The sequence below is a fragment of the Prionailurus bengalensis genome, chromosome E4 (genome assembly GCF_016509475.1).
Source record: "Prionailurus bengalensis isolate Pbe53 chromosome E4, Fcat_Pben_1.1_paternal_pri, whole genome shotgun sequence".
NCBI classification, from domain to species: Eukaryota; Metazoa; Chordata; class Mammalia; order Carnivora; family Felidae; genus Prionailurus; species Prionailurus bengalensis.
In genome coordinates, this window is record NC_057360.1 from 20,326,635 (window position 1) to 20,349,252 (window position 22,618).

General features: G+C 35.5%; 1 protein-coding gene across 5 annotated transcripts in view; it reads left to right on the top strand.

Moving 5' to 3' along the window:
• The window catches only part of RALGPS2 (Ral GEF with PH domain and SH3 binding motif 2), a 170,326-nt gene that overhangs the window by 125,162 nt on the left and 22,546 nt on the right, over positions 1 to 22,618 (top strand). For 2 of the 5 annotated variants that reach the window (XM_043568127.1, XM_043568128.1), the window contains 8 exons: positions 3,420 to 3,557; positions 4,560 to 4,650; positions 9,500 to 9,567; positions 11,156 to 11,291; positions 12,092 to 12,243; positions 15,760 to 15,814; positions 18,183 to 18,260; positions 20,038 to 20,143. In XM_043568127.1, the coding sequence (XP_043424062.1) occupies positions 3,420 to 3,557; positions 4,560 to 4,650; positions 9,500 to 9,567; positions 11,156 to 11,291; positions 12,092 to 12,243; positions 15,760 to 15,814; positions 18,183 to 18,260; positions 20,038 to 20,143 (824 nt within the window). Of the gene's footprint in view, positions 1 to 3,419; positions 3,558 to 4,559; positions 4,651 to 9,499; positions 9,568 to 11,155; positions 11,292 to 12,091; positions 12,244 to 15,759; positions 15,815 to 18,182; positions 18,261 to 20,037; positions 20,144 to 22,618 lie in introns of those variants that run through there. The other 3 variants (XM_043568129.1, XM_043568130.1, XM_043568131.1) reach the window with 2 other exon arrangements.

A 22,618-nucleotide genomic window follows, 5' to 3' on the forward strand; every position in this document is an offset into this window, starting at 1 on the left:
CCTTTTCTGAATAAGTTTCTTTTTTTTTTTTTAATTTTTTTTTTTAATGTTTATTTATTTTTGAGAGAGAGAGCGTGAGAGGTGGAGGGGCAGAGAGAAGGAGTCACAGAATCCGAAGCAGGCTCCAGGCTCTGAGCTGTCAGCACCACGCCTGATGCAGGGCTCAAACTCACGGACTGTGAGATCATGACCTGAGCTGAAGTCGGACACTTAACCGACTGAGCCACCCAGGCGCCCCTGAATAAGTTTGAACAGCGAGATCTCGATTTCAGATTATATAACGGGTTGAAAAGCAGATAAAATTTAACTGCCAAATGGATTAGTTTCCACAGTATATTAAGAACTTAGAAATCAATAAGAAAAAGACAACCCAGAGGGAAAAAAATGAACAAAAATCATTTCATAGAAATGTAAATGCATAACCTCATAACTAATCAAAGAACTGAAAATTAAAACACAATGAGATATTATTTAGCACCCACAAGATTGGCAGAAATTAAGACTGGTAATACCAAGTGTTAGCACAAGTATGGATCAGTAGAAACATACTGTCAATGGAGTATGAATTGATACAGCTTTAAAAAACAATGTGGCATCGTCTTGTAAAGTTGAACACGAATATACCATATATATGTCATATTTATAGCATATGATAGATCTATGTATCCTAGAGAAATTCTTTGTGTACCAGCGAGGAGAAGTAACTGGAAAGTCTATCAAGTAAAATGAATCAGTAAATTATGATATAGTTATATAGTTACAAATTCTTCAATTTAAGGAATTACAGCTACATTTAACAACCTGAATAACTCTTGGAAACAAAATGGTGAGATACAGCCATCACAGAAGGCTATCTTTTTAAAATTTTAACAGACACCTATAAATTACTTGTGGTGTACCTGTTCGAACTTTACCAATGTTACCATTTGACTTAATCACATGTGCATAAAATAGGATTTTTTAAAGCTCAGAAATAAGCAAAAGTAGATAATATATCGTGCAGAGCTACAGACATATGTCTTGGGGAAAAGGAATAATCTTAAGTTTTGGAATAGTAGTTCCCTCTGGACGGGAGGCAAGGAGATGACGCAGGGAAGGAACAGTACTGGTGATGCTGTAGTTTGTAACTTGACTGGTCATTCACAAGTTATTTATTAACACATTACATGTGTTAGAATATACTTCTTTAAAAGGTAAAGTCATGATTCTCATACAGATACAAAATGAATATATGTCAAGGTTTTATTTAAATCATTAAATTTATAAGGGAATCAGGAAAATTTTGCAACCATTTCAAGGGAGAATTCAAAGTACTACACATTCCATGTAGGCACTAAAGAATGCTAAAATGAATTTACAGATAGTTACAAAACTGCTCAACATCCATAGAACATGAATCTGTTACATTTTACTAGACGTAAGCAACGGGCATTTTTATGGACAAGAATGTGTATTATTACCAGTTTTCAACAACTTACAGAGTTATAATATAGCTTAAAAAACAAAAACAAAAACAAAAACAGAAGAATACACCAGAGGCAAGACACCTAGTAATCTTTTTTGCCTTTTCAAAGTCTGTCACGTGTAAACTTATCTATGTGTCAAAGATTTCATTAAAAAGAGATGAAGGATAAAATAAGTTAAGTGGACTAGTCTGTGTTTCTCTTAAAAGGTTTTGTTAAAGGGAGAGGGTCAGGGTGCTATCCGGAGGAGGGAATCAGATTTGAATGAAGGGTTGCCTCGATTTTGTTTTCTTGAAGAGGAGGTGGAAGTGTATGCATGGGCTCTAGCAAAGGAGCTGACGGGGTGGGGGGGTGAGTGATAGTGGAGAAAACAGCAAATATTTTAAAAGAAGCAGTAGCAATTATACTCAAAGTCACAGTTTAGATCTGGGAAGGAGAAACAGATTCATATTCCTCTGAGACTGAAGGAAAAGGAAAGAAGCTAAGCTAAAGATTCATTTGAAGTCATTAAAAAAAAATTGAGAGTCTAAAGAAAAGGAAGTATTTATGATAGATAGCTTAAAGAATACCATTAAGATTTCCTGAATGGAAAGGAATGATAATAGGATGAATAAAAGGATTGCCACACCAACCTTTTAGGTTAGTTTGTTTTTAAGCACCTAGTGTCAAAACACTGCACAAGATTTTCATTTTCCTAGAGTGCAAGATAGAGCAACTGCCTTAAGTGAGTTTATAGTCGTGAACAGATAAGATATAAACCTGAGAGTTCAGACTGTAAAGTCATAAAAATTACCAAGTGAATGGTATTATAGATACCGTATGAATTTATAACAGCATGTAGGAGAGAAATTTGTGTACAGGTATATATACTCTGAGCTCCAGCTCTATTACTAAAAGTTCACATGGCATTAGACACATATCTGTGGCCCTCAGATTCTTCATCTGTAAAATGAGGGGCGAGACTAGACAGTTCCTAAATTCCTTTCTTAGAATCTGTGAGAGAACCAAAGAACAGTTGACGCTGACCTGGATATAACAGAGATGAGTCTCAGAAACAGTCAAGGTGAATGAAATGGCGTGAGAAAAAAACGCAGGGCTTGTTTGGAAGGCAGCGTGTGATGCATCGGTTGTGTTTTTTCTGAGAGTTCATGAATGTGGTATTTTTCTCTTTGAGTATAGTTGTCTTACACACTTTACATTTGTATAATAAACTCTCAGGAAATATTTTTAAATAAGTGACCTTGCATATCCAGAACTGGTAGGACCAAATTATTTTGGAGGTTATGTTATTTTTGTTGGTACAGAGAAACGGGATCGGGGTTGGGGGAAGTGTTAGCTTCAATTTGTAGTCCTCTGCACTGTTTCAGAAATTCAACTGCTAATCTTCAAAACAAGACATTTTTACCAGGATGAGGCAGTTTTCAAAGTATTTAATATTCAGGTGATAGTTATCAACTTGAGGCAAGGGAATATAGAACTAATACTAAGTAACTACCCCATGCCATGTACTGTCTAGGCTAACTTAGCTGCTTCAGCCGATCCTTAGAACATAGGCGCTAGTTGTATAGACATAAAAACCGACGTACAGAAGTTAAAATAAGTGTCTCCATATGTACAACTAGTCAGAGGCAGAGACAGTTCAAGAGCTCATCTCCTTTCCACGAGGTTCCAAAAGTGCCGGTTTCTGACTCCAGCCTCAAACTATGAAATGGTATCATAAGGGACATTTACAAAAAGCACATATTATTTTACGTATCTGACCCCAAATCCATGGAAATCTAGGCCTCAGTCGTCATGTTTTAACAAGGCTGTGGTATATTAAATAACAACAAATCCTAAATACGGCGTGTATATTGAAATACAGTTGTAAAGTAGCTTTTTTTCCCCCTTTTTCATTGTGTCCTACTCTTCCAGGCTACAATTAAGAAAACACTCATTTCTCTCATTTTGTTTCAGGTATCTATTTGTCAGATTTAACATACATTGATTCAGCATACCCATCAACTGGCAGCATTTTAGAAAATGAGCAAAGATCAAATTTGATGAATAACATCCTTCGAATAATTTCTGATTTACAGCAGTCCTGTGAATATGGTACGTTTTTGGGGAATACTACTGCACCATTATGCTGTGATTCTGTTGGTTCACTTACCTGAACCAACCATTTGCCTTCATTAGCCACTTTCACACAGCAGGGAACATTATCCTAGTATAAAGGAGAATAGTGATTGTTTCATTTCACTCTTTAATATTTAGCATCCTGTTTGAGATTTTGCTTTTAAGGAATTGAAATATTTCATATTTAAATTTTTAAGTTTTATCTTTCGCTCTTCTACTTTGTAGAAACTGTGCTAACATTATTTATAAAATTATTTTTTATTATCTTCATGTCATTTGATATTCCTCAACTATTATGTAAATATTTCTTATATTTTTCAGTTAGGGAAGGAGCTAGCTAAGACCTCTGATCCTAGTAACAATTGACTAGCTTTCTTGAGTTCGATAATGGGTAGATAACCAGTTTTTGTTCAAGATGTAGTTTATGGAAACACATATGTAGAAAGAGCTTACACAAACTCAGGTGATGAGCAAAAGGGTGTAGATTTTTTTTTAATGTTTTGTAATGTTTGGATGCTTTCAGTTTGATAGGGAATAAAGATACCCTAGTGGTATGTGTTTTTATAATATTAAAAAACAGTGAGCATACTGTTTAAATTATCTGATTTATTTAAAATAGATTTGTCTTAAAGCTAACTTACATGCATGTATACTTTTAAGAAAACCTCGAAAACTTCCTGAAAGTGTATATGAGGAAGGAAATTTATCCAATACATGGGATTTTGTCAATGGAATTGTTTGGGGAGAAACCAGAGTACGTTTGCTTTTTTTTTTTAAACCTACATAAACAGCATGCCTTTAGGTTTACATTAAATAAAATTAAATAAAATCTACCTCAGTAAAGTCCTTCTAGAGTTCATTTAAATTTTGGTGCCACATGGCCTTAATTTTTGTTTAAGCATCTTTTTCTCAGATTAACTTTTAAAAATCTGGTTAAGATATACTTTATAAGATAATCTTTTATCACATTTTGCCTAGATATCCCCATGTTGCCTCATGTCCAAAAATATCTGAACTCCGTTCAGTATATAGAAGAACTGCAGAAGTTTGTGGAAGATGATAATTACAAGTAGGTTGGATCTTCAAAAGTGGTCTGTTTAACTTTTTCCTGTCTTCTACCCTTTCGTCCCCATGTATTTAAACATCTGACTTTTATATCGTATCATACGAATGCCTATTCCAGTTGTGTCTTTACAGTAGCAAAGGTACTTGTGTTTTTTTTTTTTAATCACTTGATATGATTGAGCCAGTATACAAATACCTCGTCTCTTCTTTTGTTTTAAAGTATTTCACCTTTCTCAAGTTGTTGAGAGCTGATGTTTGATATTTGATAGTTGTGGTTTGGATTTCTTCCTTTCTATATTGAAACGTTGAATCTTTATGGAAATATATCTTTATTTTTTTTTTTAAGTTTATTTATTTAGAGAGAGAGTGTGTGTGCATGCATGCAAGCAGGGGAGGAGCAGAGAGAGAGGGAAAGAGGGAGAGAGGAAATCCCACGCAGGCTCCGCATTGACAGAGCCTGATGCGGGGCTCAAACTCAGGAACCAGAAGATCATGACCTGAGCTGAAACCAAGAGTCGGACACTTAATTGACTGAGCCACCCAGGTGCCTGTGGAAAGTTATCTCTTAATAGATTGAAAAACTAATGAAACAGTCTACAAATAGGAAAATTACTCCTTTTTTTAATGGTAATTTTTGACATATCTTTGAATTTGTTTTTAGTTATTTTTGTGGATGGAGAGAATAATTGAACTTTTTTTACTTCTGGGTTAGAGATATGTGTCCAACACCACACTTACCCTTCTCTCTATTGTAGCAAGTCCTTCACTAAAGATCTTAAAAAAGCACTTTTAAATACTGTCGTCCATTTCCTTCTCCTTAACATCCACAGTACTGCCCAAGGTGGGAAGGATCTTTGAATTATTAACCCTTTTTATTTTCAGTGGTATGCTGCATGTAATCATAACTGCCAGTGTTTTTTGTTTCTTTTTTTTTCAAAAGATGGGAGGAGAAAGAGCTTATTTATTTCCCTTGGGGCTTCTGATACTTCTTATGACTTTCTTTGTTAATTTCAAATAAAAAAATTTTTTGCTTAGCCTTATTATGCCAGTTATTCCCAAGCTTTCAAATTACCTTTTGTCTTTCACAAATATTTTTTACACATACTTACTTTATAACTTACCAAGGTGAGAGACTAGGCTATTTTTCAATATTAATGCTTTATATAAAAATTTTCTTACAGTGGTCATCAACTTTCTTGTTGCATAAGTTTCAACAGTTCTTGAAGAGCAGACTTAGTACCAATAAAAGGCTAAAAATTCTGGAAAATAACTAGAAATAACTTTTCTTTAAAGACTAAATGTATTAAGCTCTAGGTATTACATATTTAAATATATCTATACTAATGTTTAAAAACCGTTATTGCTATCTGTTTCCCCATTTGGTAATATTACCACTTTATATTTCTGTATCAATTTTTATTTTATAACAGATTGTACATAGTAATTCATTTGAAAATATGTGAGGTCACTGAACCCGCTTTTCAAGGCTGGAGTTTTTTCATAAATCTGTTGTCCCACCCTAAGTTGTGATCATCTTCAGTCCGATGGTCTGTATATTGTATTGACCACTATTTCTTCTGTGTCAGCTCTAGTCACTTACATAGCATAAAACACTCATGTTTTGTCCAGTGAGGTATGGAAGATTATCTTAAAACTCAAAATATGATTAAGTAGTTATTAAAAATTTCTATACCTGGCTCAGACTTACTAGATTTAAAAGAAGTTAAACTATTTTGGGCACCTGGGTGGCTCAGTTGGTAAAGCGTCCGACTCTTGATCTCGGCTCAGGTCATGATGTCACAGTTCGTGAGTTTGAGCCCCCGTCAGGCTCTGCGCTGGCAGCGTGGAGCCTGCTTGGGATTCTGTCTCTCCCTCTCTCTGCCCCTCACCCTCTCATGTTTTCTCTTTCTCTGTCTCTCAAAATAAATAAATAAAAACTTTTTAAAAATACAAATAAAAAATAAAAGAAGTTAAACGATTCAGTAGGGGTGAAGTCTAAGAAATTGTTGCAGTTATAGAGGATGGTGAATTGTTATTGACTGCTGTGAAAATAATAAAGTGTTTATGTAAGCTGATTTTTACTTTGCTAAAAGGATAAAATAGCCCAATAAGCCACTAAGTAGCGTTAAATCTCTGTAAACTGACATAAGATACCTTCATTTTTGTAGGAAAGCTGATGCTATTGTACTGATTTTTGTTTTCATGAGTAGCTAGAACCAGAAGAGCCTTCTGATTATATTCATTTTAATAAATATTTACTAAGCTTTTGCCACAGGTGAGTTATTATGCTAGTTGCTAGGATTATAAAAACAAAATCTTATTCTTGCCCTTAAGAAATGCAGTCTAATACAAAACACATCCACGAAACAGATGACTACAAACCACATCAAACATCACCGTAATAGAGATATGCCCAGGGTGCTGTGGGAATGCAGACATGGGGGGAGACCTAACTCAGCTTTTGAGTGGGAAAAATGAAGAAAAAGGAAACGTGAACAGCTTCAGGGGATGGTTGTCACCTGAGGCTTAATCTTAACAGGGGAGTGGGAGATGTCTCCACATAAAGAGTGAAGAAAGGTGTTCCAGGGGATGGACTGACCAAAGGAATAGAGAGGGAAACTGTTTTTGCTTGGGGGAACAAGTCTCTTGGTGTTGTGTTGTTGGCCTCATATGGGAGACTGAAGAAGATAATTTTTAAAGATGCAGTTCTGATGCATGAACCTACTAATTCAGTGTACTGAAAAACAGCATTTTAAGATAAGAGCTATTAAAATGATTAGGAAAAAATGGTTTTTATGTTGAAAGAGATTTAAATAAAAATGACACCTTGTTTTTCCAAAAACCTCTGTTTTTAGCATCTTCATCTATATAGGCAACCGGTATAGATAATACAAATTATGTGCATGTTTTGTTTGTTTGTTTGTTTGTTGGGGTTGTTTTTGTTTTGGTGTGTAAAAAGTGATTTTATCGAAGCACAGGGACAGGCCCCTTGGGCAGAAAGAGCTGCCACATGCATGTTTTTTAATCAGCATGAAAATCTTTCAAAGTTACTTCATTTTAATACTGAACATATCTATTCTCAGCGAACTAGCAGCACTATTACTGGATGGTGTTTTGATGATGACACAGGCAACTGACACTCTAACCTCACTGCGTGCTTTAAGATGCTTTTTATAGTGCTGAGAGCAATGTGATTCACCCATGGCTTCCTTTCTGTTCCTCTCTTTTGCAGTTCTTTATTAAGAAATTGTAGTTATTTTGTTTACTTCTGTGTCCCCCACCTACTAAACTGTAAGCTTCAGAAGGGCAGGGACACCATGTCTGCCCTTAGTCTCTCTCACATTCAGCGCAAAGAGCACAGTGCCCAACACAAAACAGGTGTTTAATAACTTTATCAAATGAATGAATTCACGGGGCGCCTAGGTGGCTCAGTTGGTTAAGCGTCCAACTTCGGCTCAGGTCATGATCTAACGGTCTGTGAGTTTGAGCCCCGCATCAGGCTCTGTGCTGACAGCTCAGAGCCTGGAGCCTGTTTCAGATTCTGTGTCTCCCTCTCTCCCTGACCCTCCCCCGTTCATGCTCTGTCTCTCTCTGTCTCAAAAATAAATAAATGTTAAAAAAAAAAAAAATGAATGAATTCAGTACACTCTGTAGCCCAAATAATTAAACTGCTGCGTAAAAAGAAAAAGAGCAGATGGGGCGCCTGGGTGGCACAGTCGGTTAAGTGTCCGACTTCAGCCAGGTCACGATCTCGCGGTCCGTGAGTTCGAGCCCCGCATCAGGCTCTGGGCTGATGGCTCAGAGCCTGGAGCCTGTTTCCGATTCTGTGTCTCCCTCTCTCTCTTGCCCTCCCCGTTCATGCTCTGTCTCTCTCTGTCCCAAAAATAAATAAAAAACGTTGAAAAAAAAATTAAAAAAAAAAAAGCAGAGAGTTCTGATTAACTGTACATCTATTCAGTGCTGTATTTTATGCTGTCAAACAATTAGAATATAATCATATATAATTCCCCTGTTAGGTAATCAAGTAAATCAGCTAAGAACCTATAATAGATTTATCATGATGAATATCACTTGTATTCTACAATTTCATTAAAAAAAAACAACTCCAGTGGGTAGAATGCTTTTTAAAAATATTAATATTTAGTAATAATAGGCTTTGTGGACTATACCAAAGTGTTTTCTACAACTGCTTTATTATTCTATTTCCTGAAAGTTTCCATGGATAGGAGTCCTAATCTCTTATTGCTGTGGAACTCAAAACTGGATATATTAACCTAAATGAAACTTAAGTACCAGGTAATAAACTTTGAGTTAGGACAGGGATATACTAGGAATTTTGCAGACAACCTTTTTATTATTGAAGATTTTTTAAGAAGTTGAATTGGTTTTTGGGGGTGTTTTGCAAATTTTCAGTTCTAGAGAAGCCATTAACCCATCCAGCAAAGATTCTAGAAGTATTTGCATGATACATTTAGTAACATACATGAAAATTCCTTAATTGAAGTGTCAGGTATCAATATAACCTCAAGTTCTATCACTTTGTAGTCATTCATCAAAAATCTTTAAATACATTGACCATTTGGCAATATTGGGGTACTTTGGAAAGATTTTTCTGTTTTTAATTATAACTTGTTAATGTTTTTCCCCTCCCTAATATTTCCTAGAATAACTGTAAGATCAGCTTTTGTATGAAGATGATAAGAAATTTACTACTGAAGATTGCTCTTGAAGAAAAATATATAGTTGAGATTATTTTATAAAAATGCTTAATTTTTTGTGAGCAAATACATAATCTTAACATTATTTTGCCAAATGTTAATATTTTATGTGTTTTGTTTTTTTTTTAAATGCAGGCTTTCTTTAAAGATAGAACCAGGGACCAGCACACCACGTTCTGCTGCTTCCAGAGAAGATTTAGTAGGTTGGTGCATAGTTTTCTCTGATGACTGAATAAGAAATCAGATAACCTAATAAGAAAGAATGTGCTTCAAAGTAAATATACTTAGCACATTTTATAATAGACACAAAAGTTGATTTTTGATATTAAAATATATCACTTTTTTGTTTGGGTTTTTTTTGTTTTTTATTTAAAAAGTTGTTACTTGAGGGGTGCCTGGGTGGCTCAGTTGGTTGCGTGTCCGACTTTGGCTCAGGTCATGATCTCATGGTTTGTGGGCTCGAGCCCTGCATCAGGCTCTGTGCTGAGACCTCAGAGTCTGGAGCCTGCTTCGTATTCTGTGTCTCCCTCTCTCTGCCCCTCCCCTGCTAGTGCTCTGTCTCTCTCTCTCTCTCTCTCTCTCTCTCTCTCTCTCTCTCTCTCAAAAATAAATAAACATTAAAAAAAATTTTTTTTTAAGTTGTTACTTGGAATTTGTAGTAATGTACAAACAAGCCAACTAATCAAGAAAAATAGATAACAAATAAAAAAAAAGATAAGTATTTATGAATATCTCTTCTTTTTATTATTAAGAATACACTGTCCTAGGCAATGAAGGTTGATTACATTAGGCATTTCTGGGGTCTGAGTGGAAAATTTTACTAATTTGAATAATTATAGAGGTGAGTTTTAGTGACTTGACTTTTTAGAAATTTCACTTTAATACTGGGCTACATACTGAAAATACTAAAAAAATAGTCACAGTTCCTTAATTTACTTGTCGCATTGTAATGGGGATAATATATGTATACCACAGATAATTAAAAATGAAAAATTGGAGATAATTGGCTATTACTTAAGAAATTATTAATAAGCACCTTTTTGTAATTTCAAAGGCAGACTTTGGCCCTAAGCTTCATAATACCACATCCCCTCGAAGTATTTGGAGGCTGATCTAATAAGATGTGGAGGAAGCAAGGAGACAAGCCATGACAATATCTAGGAGAGGCTTACAAGCAGAGGAAAACATGGCAGTTTAATCTCTTAAATTTGCTTTTGTTTTTATTGTTAAAGTGATACTTCACAAATCTGTGTACTTTTCAAGTTCTATTTTTTTAAATTCCCATAAGCCTGGCGATGTTAATATAGATTAAAATTCCAACTTGAATGCTTGACCTGCCCTGCCCTACACTCTCTTTCTCTAAGAGAAAACTGAAACTAAGAGAAAGAAGCAGTGTGTAAACTGAAATGAGCACTGAGCTACAGGACTCAGAGAGCTGAGTGATTGATTAGTTCAGGCTTTATGTGCAACGTGATATCCTGAGCCTGTCTCTTCTAATTCTTCCTCTGTAAGTGGGGAAAAATGCTTCTACTGCCTGCTTAATGCAATAAAATAGATAGGAAGTAACAGATTTGATATATTTGGGATTTTGTGTTTTAAGCAGAAAGTATATATTTTAATGTTCAGTCATTTAAATAGAATTAGCAATATTATTTTATTTAAACCACATTTTAAATTTTCTATCAAGGGATTAAAAAGAAAACACTCTTTTGAAACCATTTGAAAATTTCTCTCTCTCTCTCTCTCTCTCTCCCTCTCTCTCTCTGTCACACACACACATTTAATTCTTAGGTCCCGAAGTAGGAGCATCTCCACAAAGTGGAAGAAAAAGCGTGGCAGCTGAAGGAGCCTTGCTACCGCAGACGCCACCATCCCCTCGGAACCTGATTCCCCACGGACATAGGAAGTGCCATAGCTTGGGTTATAAGTCAGCATCTTTAACTTTATCTTTTCAGATTTTTGAATTGTTTCTAGTTGGATTTATTTTCTGGATATTTTATCAGTTAAAATAGTGTCCTGCGTAGTTTTATTTGCATAACAATAGTTTTTTTCTGATTCAGTAAAATATCTTGTTTGCTTAAAACCATTTAGTTCTTCCTTAATTTGGAAATAAGCTTCTCCCAACAGTGCCTTTACATTTGGGGGAGATAAATGAACTATATTACAGAGCATCATCGTAAATAATATCAGGAAAGCAATATACCATTTTCCTTTTAAATTATCATCTTTGTATCACGACAGTCATTGTTTGTCTTAATCAAAATGAGTCGCCATAAATTAAGGTTTATAAAAATTACTCCTTTTATTCCTAAACATAAAAGGAAACTGGTTTTTTGTTTAACATCATTAACTTTGCAAGACTTTTCTCACAATGGGGCCCATAGTTCACCTTTGCCATGATTTTTGTGAAAATTTAATAGTTATTTTCCAAAAGCAAATGTAAATAAACAATTTTTTAATGGACCTGAGACTTAAGGTGAAATTAAGGTATTGTCTGTTATATAGATAGATAAAGGCCTGGCCTGGTTTCCTAAAATATTTTCCCTAAACTGCTGGTTTGAGGCTTTCATGGTGAAATCTGTGTGTTCATTAGTATGAGAGTTCAGAAGTCAGGTCAGGATAGCAGGTAAGTCTTCTGTGTCCTGACTCTTTATATAAGAGTATCTTTTATATTTTGAACTACCAACAGTAATAAAAGATATGAAAAATATTTCTCTTTGTTTCCAGTTTCATTCATAAAATGAACACAGCAGAGTTTAAGAGTGCAACGTTCCCAAATGCAGGGCCAAGACATCTATTAGATGATAGCGTCATGGAGCCCCATGCACCTTCTCGAGGCCACGCTGAAAGTTCTACTCTTTCTAGTGGAATATCAATAGGTGAGAAATACTTCTCTGGGAGGATTCCAAATTATGTACAATGAGACTTTTAATCAAACTCAGCTGGAAAAAAAGAGTCATTAATCCTATTATACTTAGAAAAAAATTGATAAAAGCAAAGTTAACAATTAGATATAGGATCATATTACTAGTAGCTTCCGAAGTTAATAATTCATGGTGTTTTTAAAAGTGCTTGATGGTTTTGACTCCAAAAGGGGAAGCATTTGAGAAATGGTGGGAAAAGAAGGTAGACTGGTTGAATTGGTTACTTCATGCAGTTTGTAGGAATGAGGAAAGAGAGGCAGTGTTGGTGTACTCCCTGTCTTTTGGATTAAGCAGCTAGTTAGATAGTGGCACTGTTGCCATAGTAGAGAAAACCAGAAGAACGGTCATTTGTAGGTGGTAAAGTATTTGTGAAGGAAGACTGGGTTTGGGGAATTGGGAATTCTGTTTTAGACATGTTTGGTCCACATGGAGTTGTCAGGTAGGTAACTGAATATATGACTTGAGCTCAGTGGGTAAGATTAGGTCTGTAGATACAAGTATAGGAGTTAGCATATTTATAGTATTTCAGGCCACGGGACTGGTTGAGTTCACCAAGGGAGAGGGTGTAAATAAATAAGACATACTAATGTTTAGAGGTCTGATTATTTTTTTTTTTAAAGATGGTCCATCAGAGGAAATATGAAGGAGGGACCAGTGAAGTAGGAATAAAAATCAGGGTGTGGGATCAGAAAAGCCCAATAGACAAGTATCTTCAGGAGGAAGGAAGTATCACTATCAAATGCAAGAAAAAGAAAACATAAGAATGGGAATTGATGAGTGCATTTAGCAAGATAGAAGTCATTGGTGACCTTGATAAGAGTTGCTTCATAGAATAATGTGGGTGGAGTCCTGATTGGAGTAGCCTGGAAAATGAGAGGTGAAGAAATACACGTAGTTACCGTGAAGGGGACTGGAAAATCAGGAGCATACTGGAAAGGGAGATGAGGAATTTGTTTTTACTTCCTAAACTTATTTATTTTCTGAATCTTTTAGATGAGCGTTATTTCTTTTTATAATTAGAAAAATCTTCATAAATACTGATTTATTTTTTTAAAGGAGAAAAATGTCTTCCTCTCTGATTAAGTACCAGGTTGGTCAAGGGCTATGCCAATTGTTAATAGGATCATCTTAGTATTGATGAACAGTCAATAGAAAGAAATCCAAGAAGGAGTTCATTTTCTTAAACATATTGACTTCCTTAACCTTTGAGAGTTCCAAACCTTGTAAACAAAATTGATTTAGAGCTTCCTGGCACCATTCAGTTTTTTAACTCCAAAGTTCCCCCTTTGACAAATGCAAATGATTAAATAGTGACAAAATTCACAAAATACAAGACCGATTAGCCACCTGAAGTACCTCTTTGTTGATACTGTAAGTCGTCTATATGCAGGTATCAACCTCAATCTGAAAAATAATACAGAGAATAATTTTGCAAAAGAGAAAGGAAGAACTTTTTTCCCGTTAAAAATTTGTTACACTATGGAATCTGGCATTCCACTTAAATGAAAAAATAATAATTTTTTAAATTACAGCTCTCAAGTATACATATTATTTCACTTTTCCCCCTCATAAGTTTTATAATGAAAATTCTTTAGTTTATTTGTGGCTTTTACTTTCTATAGCTGTTCTTTTTGTTACCACAGGACAATTATTTATCTGGTTATTTTATTCAGTTACAGTTAGTGTGTCTCAGTTTATAGGCCTTTCTTTTAGAACAGGAAGAGACTATTTTATTTATTTATTTTTTTTAATTTTTTTTTTTTCAACGTTTATTTATTTTTGGGACAGAGAGAGACAGAGCATGAACGGGGGAGGGGCAGAGAGAGAGGGAGACATAGAATCCGAAACAGGCTCCAGGCTCTGAGCCATCAGCCCAGAGCGGACCACGAGATCGTGACCTGGCTGAAGTCGGGCGCTTAACCGACTGCGCCACCCAGGTGCCCCAGGAAGAGACTATTTTAATTTTTGCCTTTGTGTTTATTTTTTATTAATTCTAAGGCTGTTAAGAGGATAAGCAATAAAGATTGTTACATCCTTGTTTGTAAATTAAGAATGTTAGACATAGTACCTTGCAAGGTTTTTGTTTTAAAACTGTATATTCTGGAAAGAAAGTAAATCTGTAACCCTAGATGGTAGATGTTACACACACACACACACACACACACACACACATACACACACAATTTATAATTACAAAAGGGTTTTTTCCTTAGCTGTAACTTTAACATATAATATCAATCTGTACCGTAGAGGTTTTGAGAAAGTACTGCAGAGAAATTCACCAGTGCTTGGGACAGTGGCCTCTGTGGTCCAGATATCTTAGATAACCTGAAGTGGTCTTGCCTAGCCAAGAGAAGCATATCCACTGTGGACTGGAAAAACATATTTTCTACAAATAAGTCATACTAATTATGATTCAGTTTTCAGTCTTTGCCACATAATGTTACAAATCAAAAGATGATCTAGAATACCCTACCGCCACTAACAGAACACTTGCATTTTCTCATCTGACCCACACAACCAGAAAATTATTTCAGTGCATATTAACTAAGCTCTTCCGAGGAGAGTATATAGCTAGGGCCACTTTAAATACATAGACGAGGTATTAATCCATCACATATAATGCATACCTTTTAGCATTGGAGTTTGAGTCTGTCATGGAACACTGGTATGAAAGTCTGATGGACAGTTTAACTTGATACATATGGGATACATTAATGATCAATTTTATTGAGAGCCAGAATTATCTTTAAAATAACTTTTAAATCAGTGTAAGCTGTTTTTGACTCTCCAGATTTATTCTTCTCAGTTTTTTTCTTTAGCTAATTTAAAACTTTGTATGTTAGCTGCTATTCTGGCCAAAGAGAAAGTTTTTACATTGTTACGGCACCATTGTTCTTTCTTTCTTTCTAATTTAGGGATTCCATCCTCTTCTACCTTGCCTCTAAAGGCAGAAGTTGAATTTCATTAAACTTCTTTTTTTTAATGTTTATTTATTTTTGAGAAAGAGAGAAAGAAAGAGAGGAATTTCATTAAGCTTCTTATCCTTAAGGCAATAATGGGTTTTTAAAGGAATACAAAGAGAAGGAAGTATAGCGCAAACCTCTTAAGAATTTCACAACTAAATTCGTCTTAAATTATGACAAAATTTTGAAATGTTGAAAAGTTTTATGCTTATGTACATTATCTGATGGTAGATAATTGTTTATAAACATAATGCATTTGAGCTATAAGTAGACCTGCAAAAGTGTTTTATGCTCTTTGTTATTTTTGGTGGTCTTGTTAACTATATTCCAGTATATTGCAGAATAAGCCTCGCAGCAGTAACACAAGAATGAAGAATTAATTTGTGGATGTTCACCCACAGATAACATGATTATCACTTTATAAGTACAATTAGAAAATTTATTTTTAAAATACAAAACTTAAACTAATTCTGATGTTTAAAATTAGAATAACTTTTGATTTTAGGTAGTAGTGATGGTTCTGAACTAAGTGAAGAGACCTCATGGCCTGCTTTTGAGAGGTAAGAAAAATTGTCCATTTGAACTGCTTTGAGCTGAGTTGGTCTTTCTTAAAAGATCATAAACATTTTAACAGATAAAATTTGTTACACATCTGGTGGCAGAAATTAGAAGTTGATATTTAAGTCTGGAATTGAGTCTTAGCTCATAAATATATGTTTATTTGGTGCCTTGACACGTGGATTTGAATTTTAGTACCTTTAAAACAGTAATAACCAATCATACTCACCTTACCTACTTACGTGTTTGAAGTAAAATTATTGCCTTAAATTCTGGTTCATTTCAGTAGTTTTAAGGCATTTAATAGAATGGTCTACTTCATTCTCTGCTACCTTGTCAGGGGCAAAAAGACTTAGTAAATTTTAAATTATACTATAAGTAAAGCAGCTTAGAGTTTGAGTTTAAATTGTCAGCAACTCAGAGTTTACATACAGCACACAGATTTATGCTGAAATGCTCTAAGTCACGCTCCATTCTCCTTTCTTTAGGGCTTTAAGTAGTGGAAGTTGTGCTCTTCCTGCAGCAAATCCCATGCTGTATTGATCTGCCAGTATAAGATCTCCTTAAAAATGTAGCCAAACAGCGCAAATAATTTATTTACTAAGTATCCATTAGGACTCTTATATTGTCTTTGACCATTTCAGTTCTTCCATTTTCGGATTTATAAGATGCTTGACTCTTGCCAAAATAATTGCCCCCTTTTGTACGTAAACTGGACATCCTAAGTTTCTAAGCAGCAGAGTGTAGTTGAGATTGAATTTAGAGTATGGAGTTGAAAATAGTTACCTAACGCCCTATCAGTCACTTCTTAATAGAAAATAATTTTATTAACTATACATTTGAAATTAAACTATATTGGAACTGGAAAATTATATTCTTGTTCTTGATGAAACTTCATAACGATTTCTCTCCATTATGTGGTTAACATGCTGTTTGTAAACCCAACATTTCAAAGTACTTTTAAGCCTTTCTACTCTACTTGTCAGTGTTATCAACTCTTACTCCTTGCTTTGGGGGTATCTTACCTTGTTTTTGCATACTATTTCTCTTCCAGCTTTTACATTCAGTCTCTTTATTAAGGTTTGCGTGAAACGAGAAAAACATGAGAGTTGCCTCTGGCGTGCTGTCAGTACAAGTCATTTTAGTTCTTTCCCTCTAGGAAGAGCATCATATGTTGGTTATAGAGTATACTGTAATCTTTAGATAAAAAATATTAATGGAAAAAATGTTTGTCAGTTTGAATGAGTTATAAGTGAGTGAGTAACCAGGATGGTGTCGTGTTCAGTAATCTGTCCGTCCTCGTCCCAGCAGGTTACTTCTGAAGACTGTATGTAACGATGTTACCTTCACATCTCAAAACAGTATATTTCTTTTGTGACACATGTTTTGCTTTGCAGACATTTTCAGCTAAAAAAAAAAATCTGTCTTTGCGCCAAGTTTAAATCTGTGGCTCTTGGAACATTTTGAGAGCAAATTAATGCTTCTCAGCAAGATTCAGACGTGGAATAACAAAAAGTAAATAAAGAACGAGGATGTTTAAAATACTGCTTGTAGATAGTGGATTTGAAAATAGTACTCTGAATGTTAAATCACTCTGTGTTCTTATTTACTACAGAGACATCAAGTATGTTGCTGCCTAAGTTGCTAAAGTAATGCTTTTTGCTTTAAATAACATTTCCCAACAGCACTACTTTTGGCTTTTCCCAGGCAAAGATGTGTCGGTGTTTCTATGTGTGTGTTTATTTCCTTTGTTAAGTATTACATGCCATTTTGGATAAATATGAATTCAAACCATTTTTATCATTTGTTGGCTTCATCATTTATTTCAGTTGATGTAGAAATAAAATAATGCCTTTATTACCCAGCTCCTCTCCTTTATTAGTTTTCTTGGATTTAATGTAAAGGATAGAGAGGAAAATAAGATGTTTAGGCCACATTAAGTTTACAGCCCACATCGTTTTTAGGTGTCTTCATAGGGACATATAATAAAAATGAATTATTTATATAAATCCAGATACCATTATTGAACTGGAATCGAAGAACTGGAATAGAAATAAAAGGGTTTTCGAAGTATTTTCCAGGTTTTGATAGTATTGGTTATAAATAACTTTCATTATTTTAGCAGATTTATGAAAGCAAATGTATATAAAATGTATAGTATTACTAACACCTGTAAGTATATCTAGAATCAATAGAAGAAAACATTTTTTTTTAATCTATGCTGCATGCTTAAGAAAGGAGCCACCACATTTAGATTTAGAAAGGATTTAGAAAGCTATATTACAGGAAGAAATTATATTGTTCTAGGTATCAATGATTGTGTGAATAAAAGCATATGTAATATATACAATTTATAATGGAATCCAACAGGAACAGATTATACCATTCTCTCGGCCCGGTGACACGAGTGGCACGAAATGGCTATCGAAGCCACATGAAGGCCAGCAGGTACAATCCCCCTGCATCCAGGGGTCACAGAACTCCCCTCTGGTGGTGGTGATTGGCTTAATGGGTGTAATCTCACAGTGTCTCTGTTCTTTCTCAGCTAATTGGTTTATCAGCTAAAAAAATACCCAAGAAAACTTGCTTCCCGAGATTTAATCTAGAGAGACATTTGGACTTCTCTTTCCGATCCACTGAGCTAGTTGCAAAATAATTCCAAGTTGGTAGCCTTGTAGCCATACAGGTCTTTCTAATGCTGCTGGTTATTGGATGAGCAATATAAAAATCCACTTATTATTCAAAGGCTACTTATTGTCATAGCATTTACTTTGCTAATAAGTCTCCATTCATTTTATCTTTGTTAAGAATTTTTTAGATAAACTGCAGGTCCAGAATTTAGACAAGTCCATTTCAGTAAATATTTGTTCGTTTCAACTTGCGTTTGTTCAGTGTTTATGTAGTTTTACCAGGTCTCTTTCTGCACCATATTAGCTGCGGAAAGAAATGAGAATGTTAGATTGATTGGGGGCTGGAGGCTAATGGTAACGGGTAATCAGCCACCTCATACTACAACAGAATAGCCAACTTCAAAAGTGAACTTTATATCAATTTGGTGTCTAATCTCTCTGTGTATACCTCCCTGAATATAAACAGCTCTAACATGAAATTTCTAGTGGCCTCTAGGTTTTTAAGTCACTTTGAAGACACCTAAATAATCATAAAGGGATAAACTGGCAAACTGCACAGTTTTTGTCTGTGTTGTAGGAATTCTGCAGATCATGTCAGATCACCAGAGAATGACAGATTAAGTTATTCTTGTTTTACATATAGGACCTTAAGTCCGTTGGGGAAAGATATTTGAATGTTTGATTATTTTGTGATGGTTTTCTTAAGATATATGAAAAGGAAATCTTGAGTTTTGTAGTTATTCCTTCCTTAGAGAGCTGTTAGGCTATAAGGCTATAACCAAACACTTACACATTGACAGCGTTTAAATGTCATTAAAATTTATCATAGTACGCCAGTTTTTTAAATATGTTGTTATTGCCTGTATTACTTCTCTCATCTACTTTAGAATTAATTTAAGCATGGGTTTTCTTTTCCTTTTCCTCCTTTTTTTGAGTTTCTGCTATTTTTATTTAGTTTTGTATGCTTAAATACTTTTAACAAAAAGAATCCTCATATTTCCTACCAAGACTTAAAATTTCTAATGGGAAAAAAGTTTACAGCAGTGATGCAATGTAGCATGTAAGAAGAAAAAAGTCTTGGGGGTGCCTGTGTGGCTCTGACTCTTGGTTTCTGTTCAGGTCATGATCTCAAAGTTCATGAGTTCAAGCCCTGTATCGGGCTTTGCACTGACAGTGCAGATCCTGCTTGGGATTCTCTCTCCCTCTGCCCCTCCTCTGCTCGCTCTCTCTTTCTCTCTCTCTCTCTCTCTCTCAAAATAAATAAACAAACATTATAAAAAAAGAAGAAAAAGTCTTAAATCCATAATTTAATCTTCACTAAAGTGAATTGCTCTATTCTTTCTAAATTATGCTTGTTCAAATATGTCATAAAGTGTGTTTTTAACCATCTGACTTTAATAACTTCCTGATTAAACTTTTGTGTCAGTTTATAAATTTCACATCAGTAAACCTTTATAATTGTCAGTGTCTTCTTGTTCTGAATACAGTAACAAAGTTTTACCATTAAGAGCAGTTACATTTCATTTAAGTACCTGCTTTGTAACTACTGTACCCAAAAGCTCTTACATGTTCTTTTCTTCATTCCATTGTTACAGTTCCGCAGAATCAGAAGATTTGGCAGTGCATTTATATCCAGGAGCTGTTACTATTCAAGGTGTTCTCAGAAGAAAAACTTTGTTAAAAGAAGGCAAAAAGCCCACAGTAAGATCTTATCTTATATTTTAACACACCTCTAAAAATATGCAAATGTATAGGGCCCTAAAAAATATGAAGACAATTGAAGTAAAACCAAATACATGGTTCAACTGAAACAATTTGAAATACACATTTGCCTCACTGTGTTTCTTAATTTAGACTTCAGTTAAATCATTCATTTAGGGTGTTTACGTCAAGGAGCTCCTGTTCCCTCAGTCCCCTGATGTAGTTCTTACACAAAACCATTTCACAGAGAAACTTGAAAGTATATGCTGTTATGAAGTATTTTAGTAGTAAGTTTAGGAAAAGAACAGAGAGTAACAACCCTAAAAAATGGGATTCAACTAATTTTGTTTTGTCAGTCCTAACTTGTTTATTTAAATCTTCTGTAATGCAGTTTTGTTTTCCTTCATGAAATGAAACCCAGGTATTAAATGTCCTTCAAACCATAGTTATATTTTTTAAAAAAATGATAACAGTGGCACAAAGCCTTTGTACGTAACCTAGAAGCTTCTTCTTCCCCAACAGCAGCAAGTAGTTGGACTACTGAAGAAAGAGAATTTTTTTTTCTCAAATAATGGTATAATTTATCTAGTTTGGAATTAAAACTTCAACGTATATCCAGACATAACACTTTTGAAGCTACAAAGGCTTCTTAAAACATAAAAATGGTTTGCATCTAAGCAATCTGATTTTGCTGCCTGTGTTACAGTAAACCTCAGGCACATATAGTTAGGAAGCTACGCTAGGCCAGCTCACAAACTAGGAGTAGCATGTCGGGTAGGATGTTACTACACAATTGTGCACCAGATGCTGGAAATAGATCAGCAAACAAGATGAGGCCAAGTGCCTGCCTTGTGGGGATGACATTCCAATGAGGACAAATAGAAAGTAAGCCCTTGAAATAAGGTGATGGGATGGCAGATGAGAGGGTGAGGAGAGGTTTCGGCGCAGCAAGGCTTCCACGCTGTCATGGGAATGAAGAAGGTGGGTTAGCCGTGTGAGGATCTCCAGCTCAGGAGGCAAGAAGACCCATGTGGCTGAGGCACGGAAGGTGGAGGAGGCGAAGTCAGAACAGTTAGCGTTGCTTGATGGATGTATTTGATGCGGTGTGTGAGAGAACGTGGAAGTGAAGGTGGCGTCTGGGTTTGGGGCTGAGCTCGATGAATGTTGGGCACGTTTATTGAAATGGGGAAAGTTTTTTCCAAGAGGGGCTGGTCAGTCTTGGCTGAGTTCACTTTATGCATTTAAGTGGAGATGTCAGTTTGGCTGTAAAGAATACAGTTCAAAAGTTCAGCAGAGAGGTGGTGGCCAGAGATAGAGATTTGGGACTTGTTAGCATACAGATGGTATTTGAAGTATGAGACCGGATGAGACAGATTATCTATGAAGAAAACAGGGCAGGGATAGAACTCTGTAACATGTAAAGGTCTGCTGTAAGAAAAGCAGAGAGAACGAAGGAACTGTTAACCAGAGAAGCATAGCAGTTAAAAGTATTTCAAGAAAGGAGTGGCCAGCAGTGTCGGATGTTGCTAAGAGGTTGTGACAAGAACAGAGGCTTTGGGGGCGCCTTGGTGGTTCGGTCAGTTAAGCATCTGACTCTTGGTTTCGGCTCAGGTCACGATCTCACGGCTTTGTGTGTTTGAGCCCCGCATTGGGCTCTGTGCTGGCGGCACAGAGCCTCCTTGAGATTCTCTGTCCCTCTCTTGCTGCCCCTCCCCCACTTATGCTGTCTCTGTCTCTCTCAAAATAAATAAATAAACTTAAAGATATTAAAAAGAAGAAAAAAACAGAAGCTTTGATAAAATGCCAGTGATCAGTAACCTTGACTGCAGCAGCCTAACTGAAAGTAAGTTGAAGAGAAAATGGGCAAGATGGAAGTGGAGTCAGGAATTAGAGCCACCTTGCAAGAAGTTACAGGAGCAGAGAAATTGGCTGCTATCTGGTGGGACAGGGAGTGGGGCAGTGGAGGGATTTTCAAAGATGAGAATGCTGTTAAGCCTCATTTGTATAATGATGGTAGAGGGGGAGAAATCAAAAAACAGTGGAGAGGGAGTAAATTACAAAAGCAGGTTTCTTGAGGAAGTGAGAGTAGGAAGCTAGGGTGTGAAAAGAGAGTGGAGTTTCTCCTTTGATAGAAGCAGCATTAACTATTCTGTTGTAGCGAGAAGAAAGGCTAAGTATGTGGGTCTACAAACAGGTGGTTAGATGGCATTGGCCTGGGAAGATGAGGCAGTCCTCACTAGACTTCAGCTCTTTTCCTCCGAGAAGTGTGCGATGCTGTCATGAGAGGGTGGAGTACTACAGTTTTTAAGAGAAGGAATGAAATCGTTGTCTCCAGAGAAAGAATATAATGACTTAATGGGGTAAAAGTGAAGTGCTATTGATTTCTATTTGAGATTGCTGATTATAATTTTATCAGTTGGCACAATTATGTGATTTCTCCAGCAATATTCGGTTATTGTAATGTGCCAAGTAATC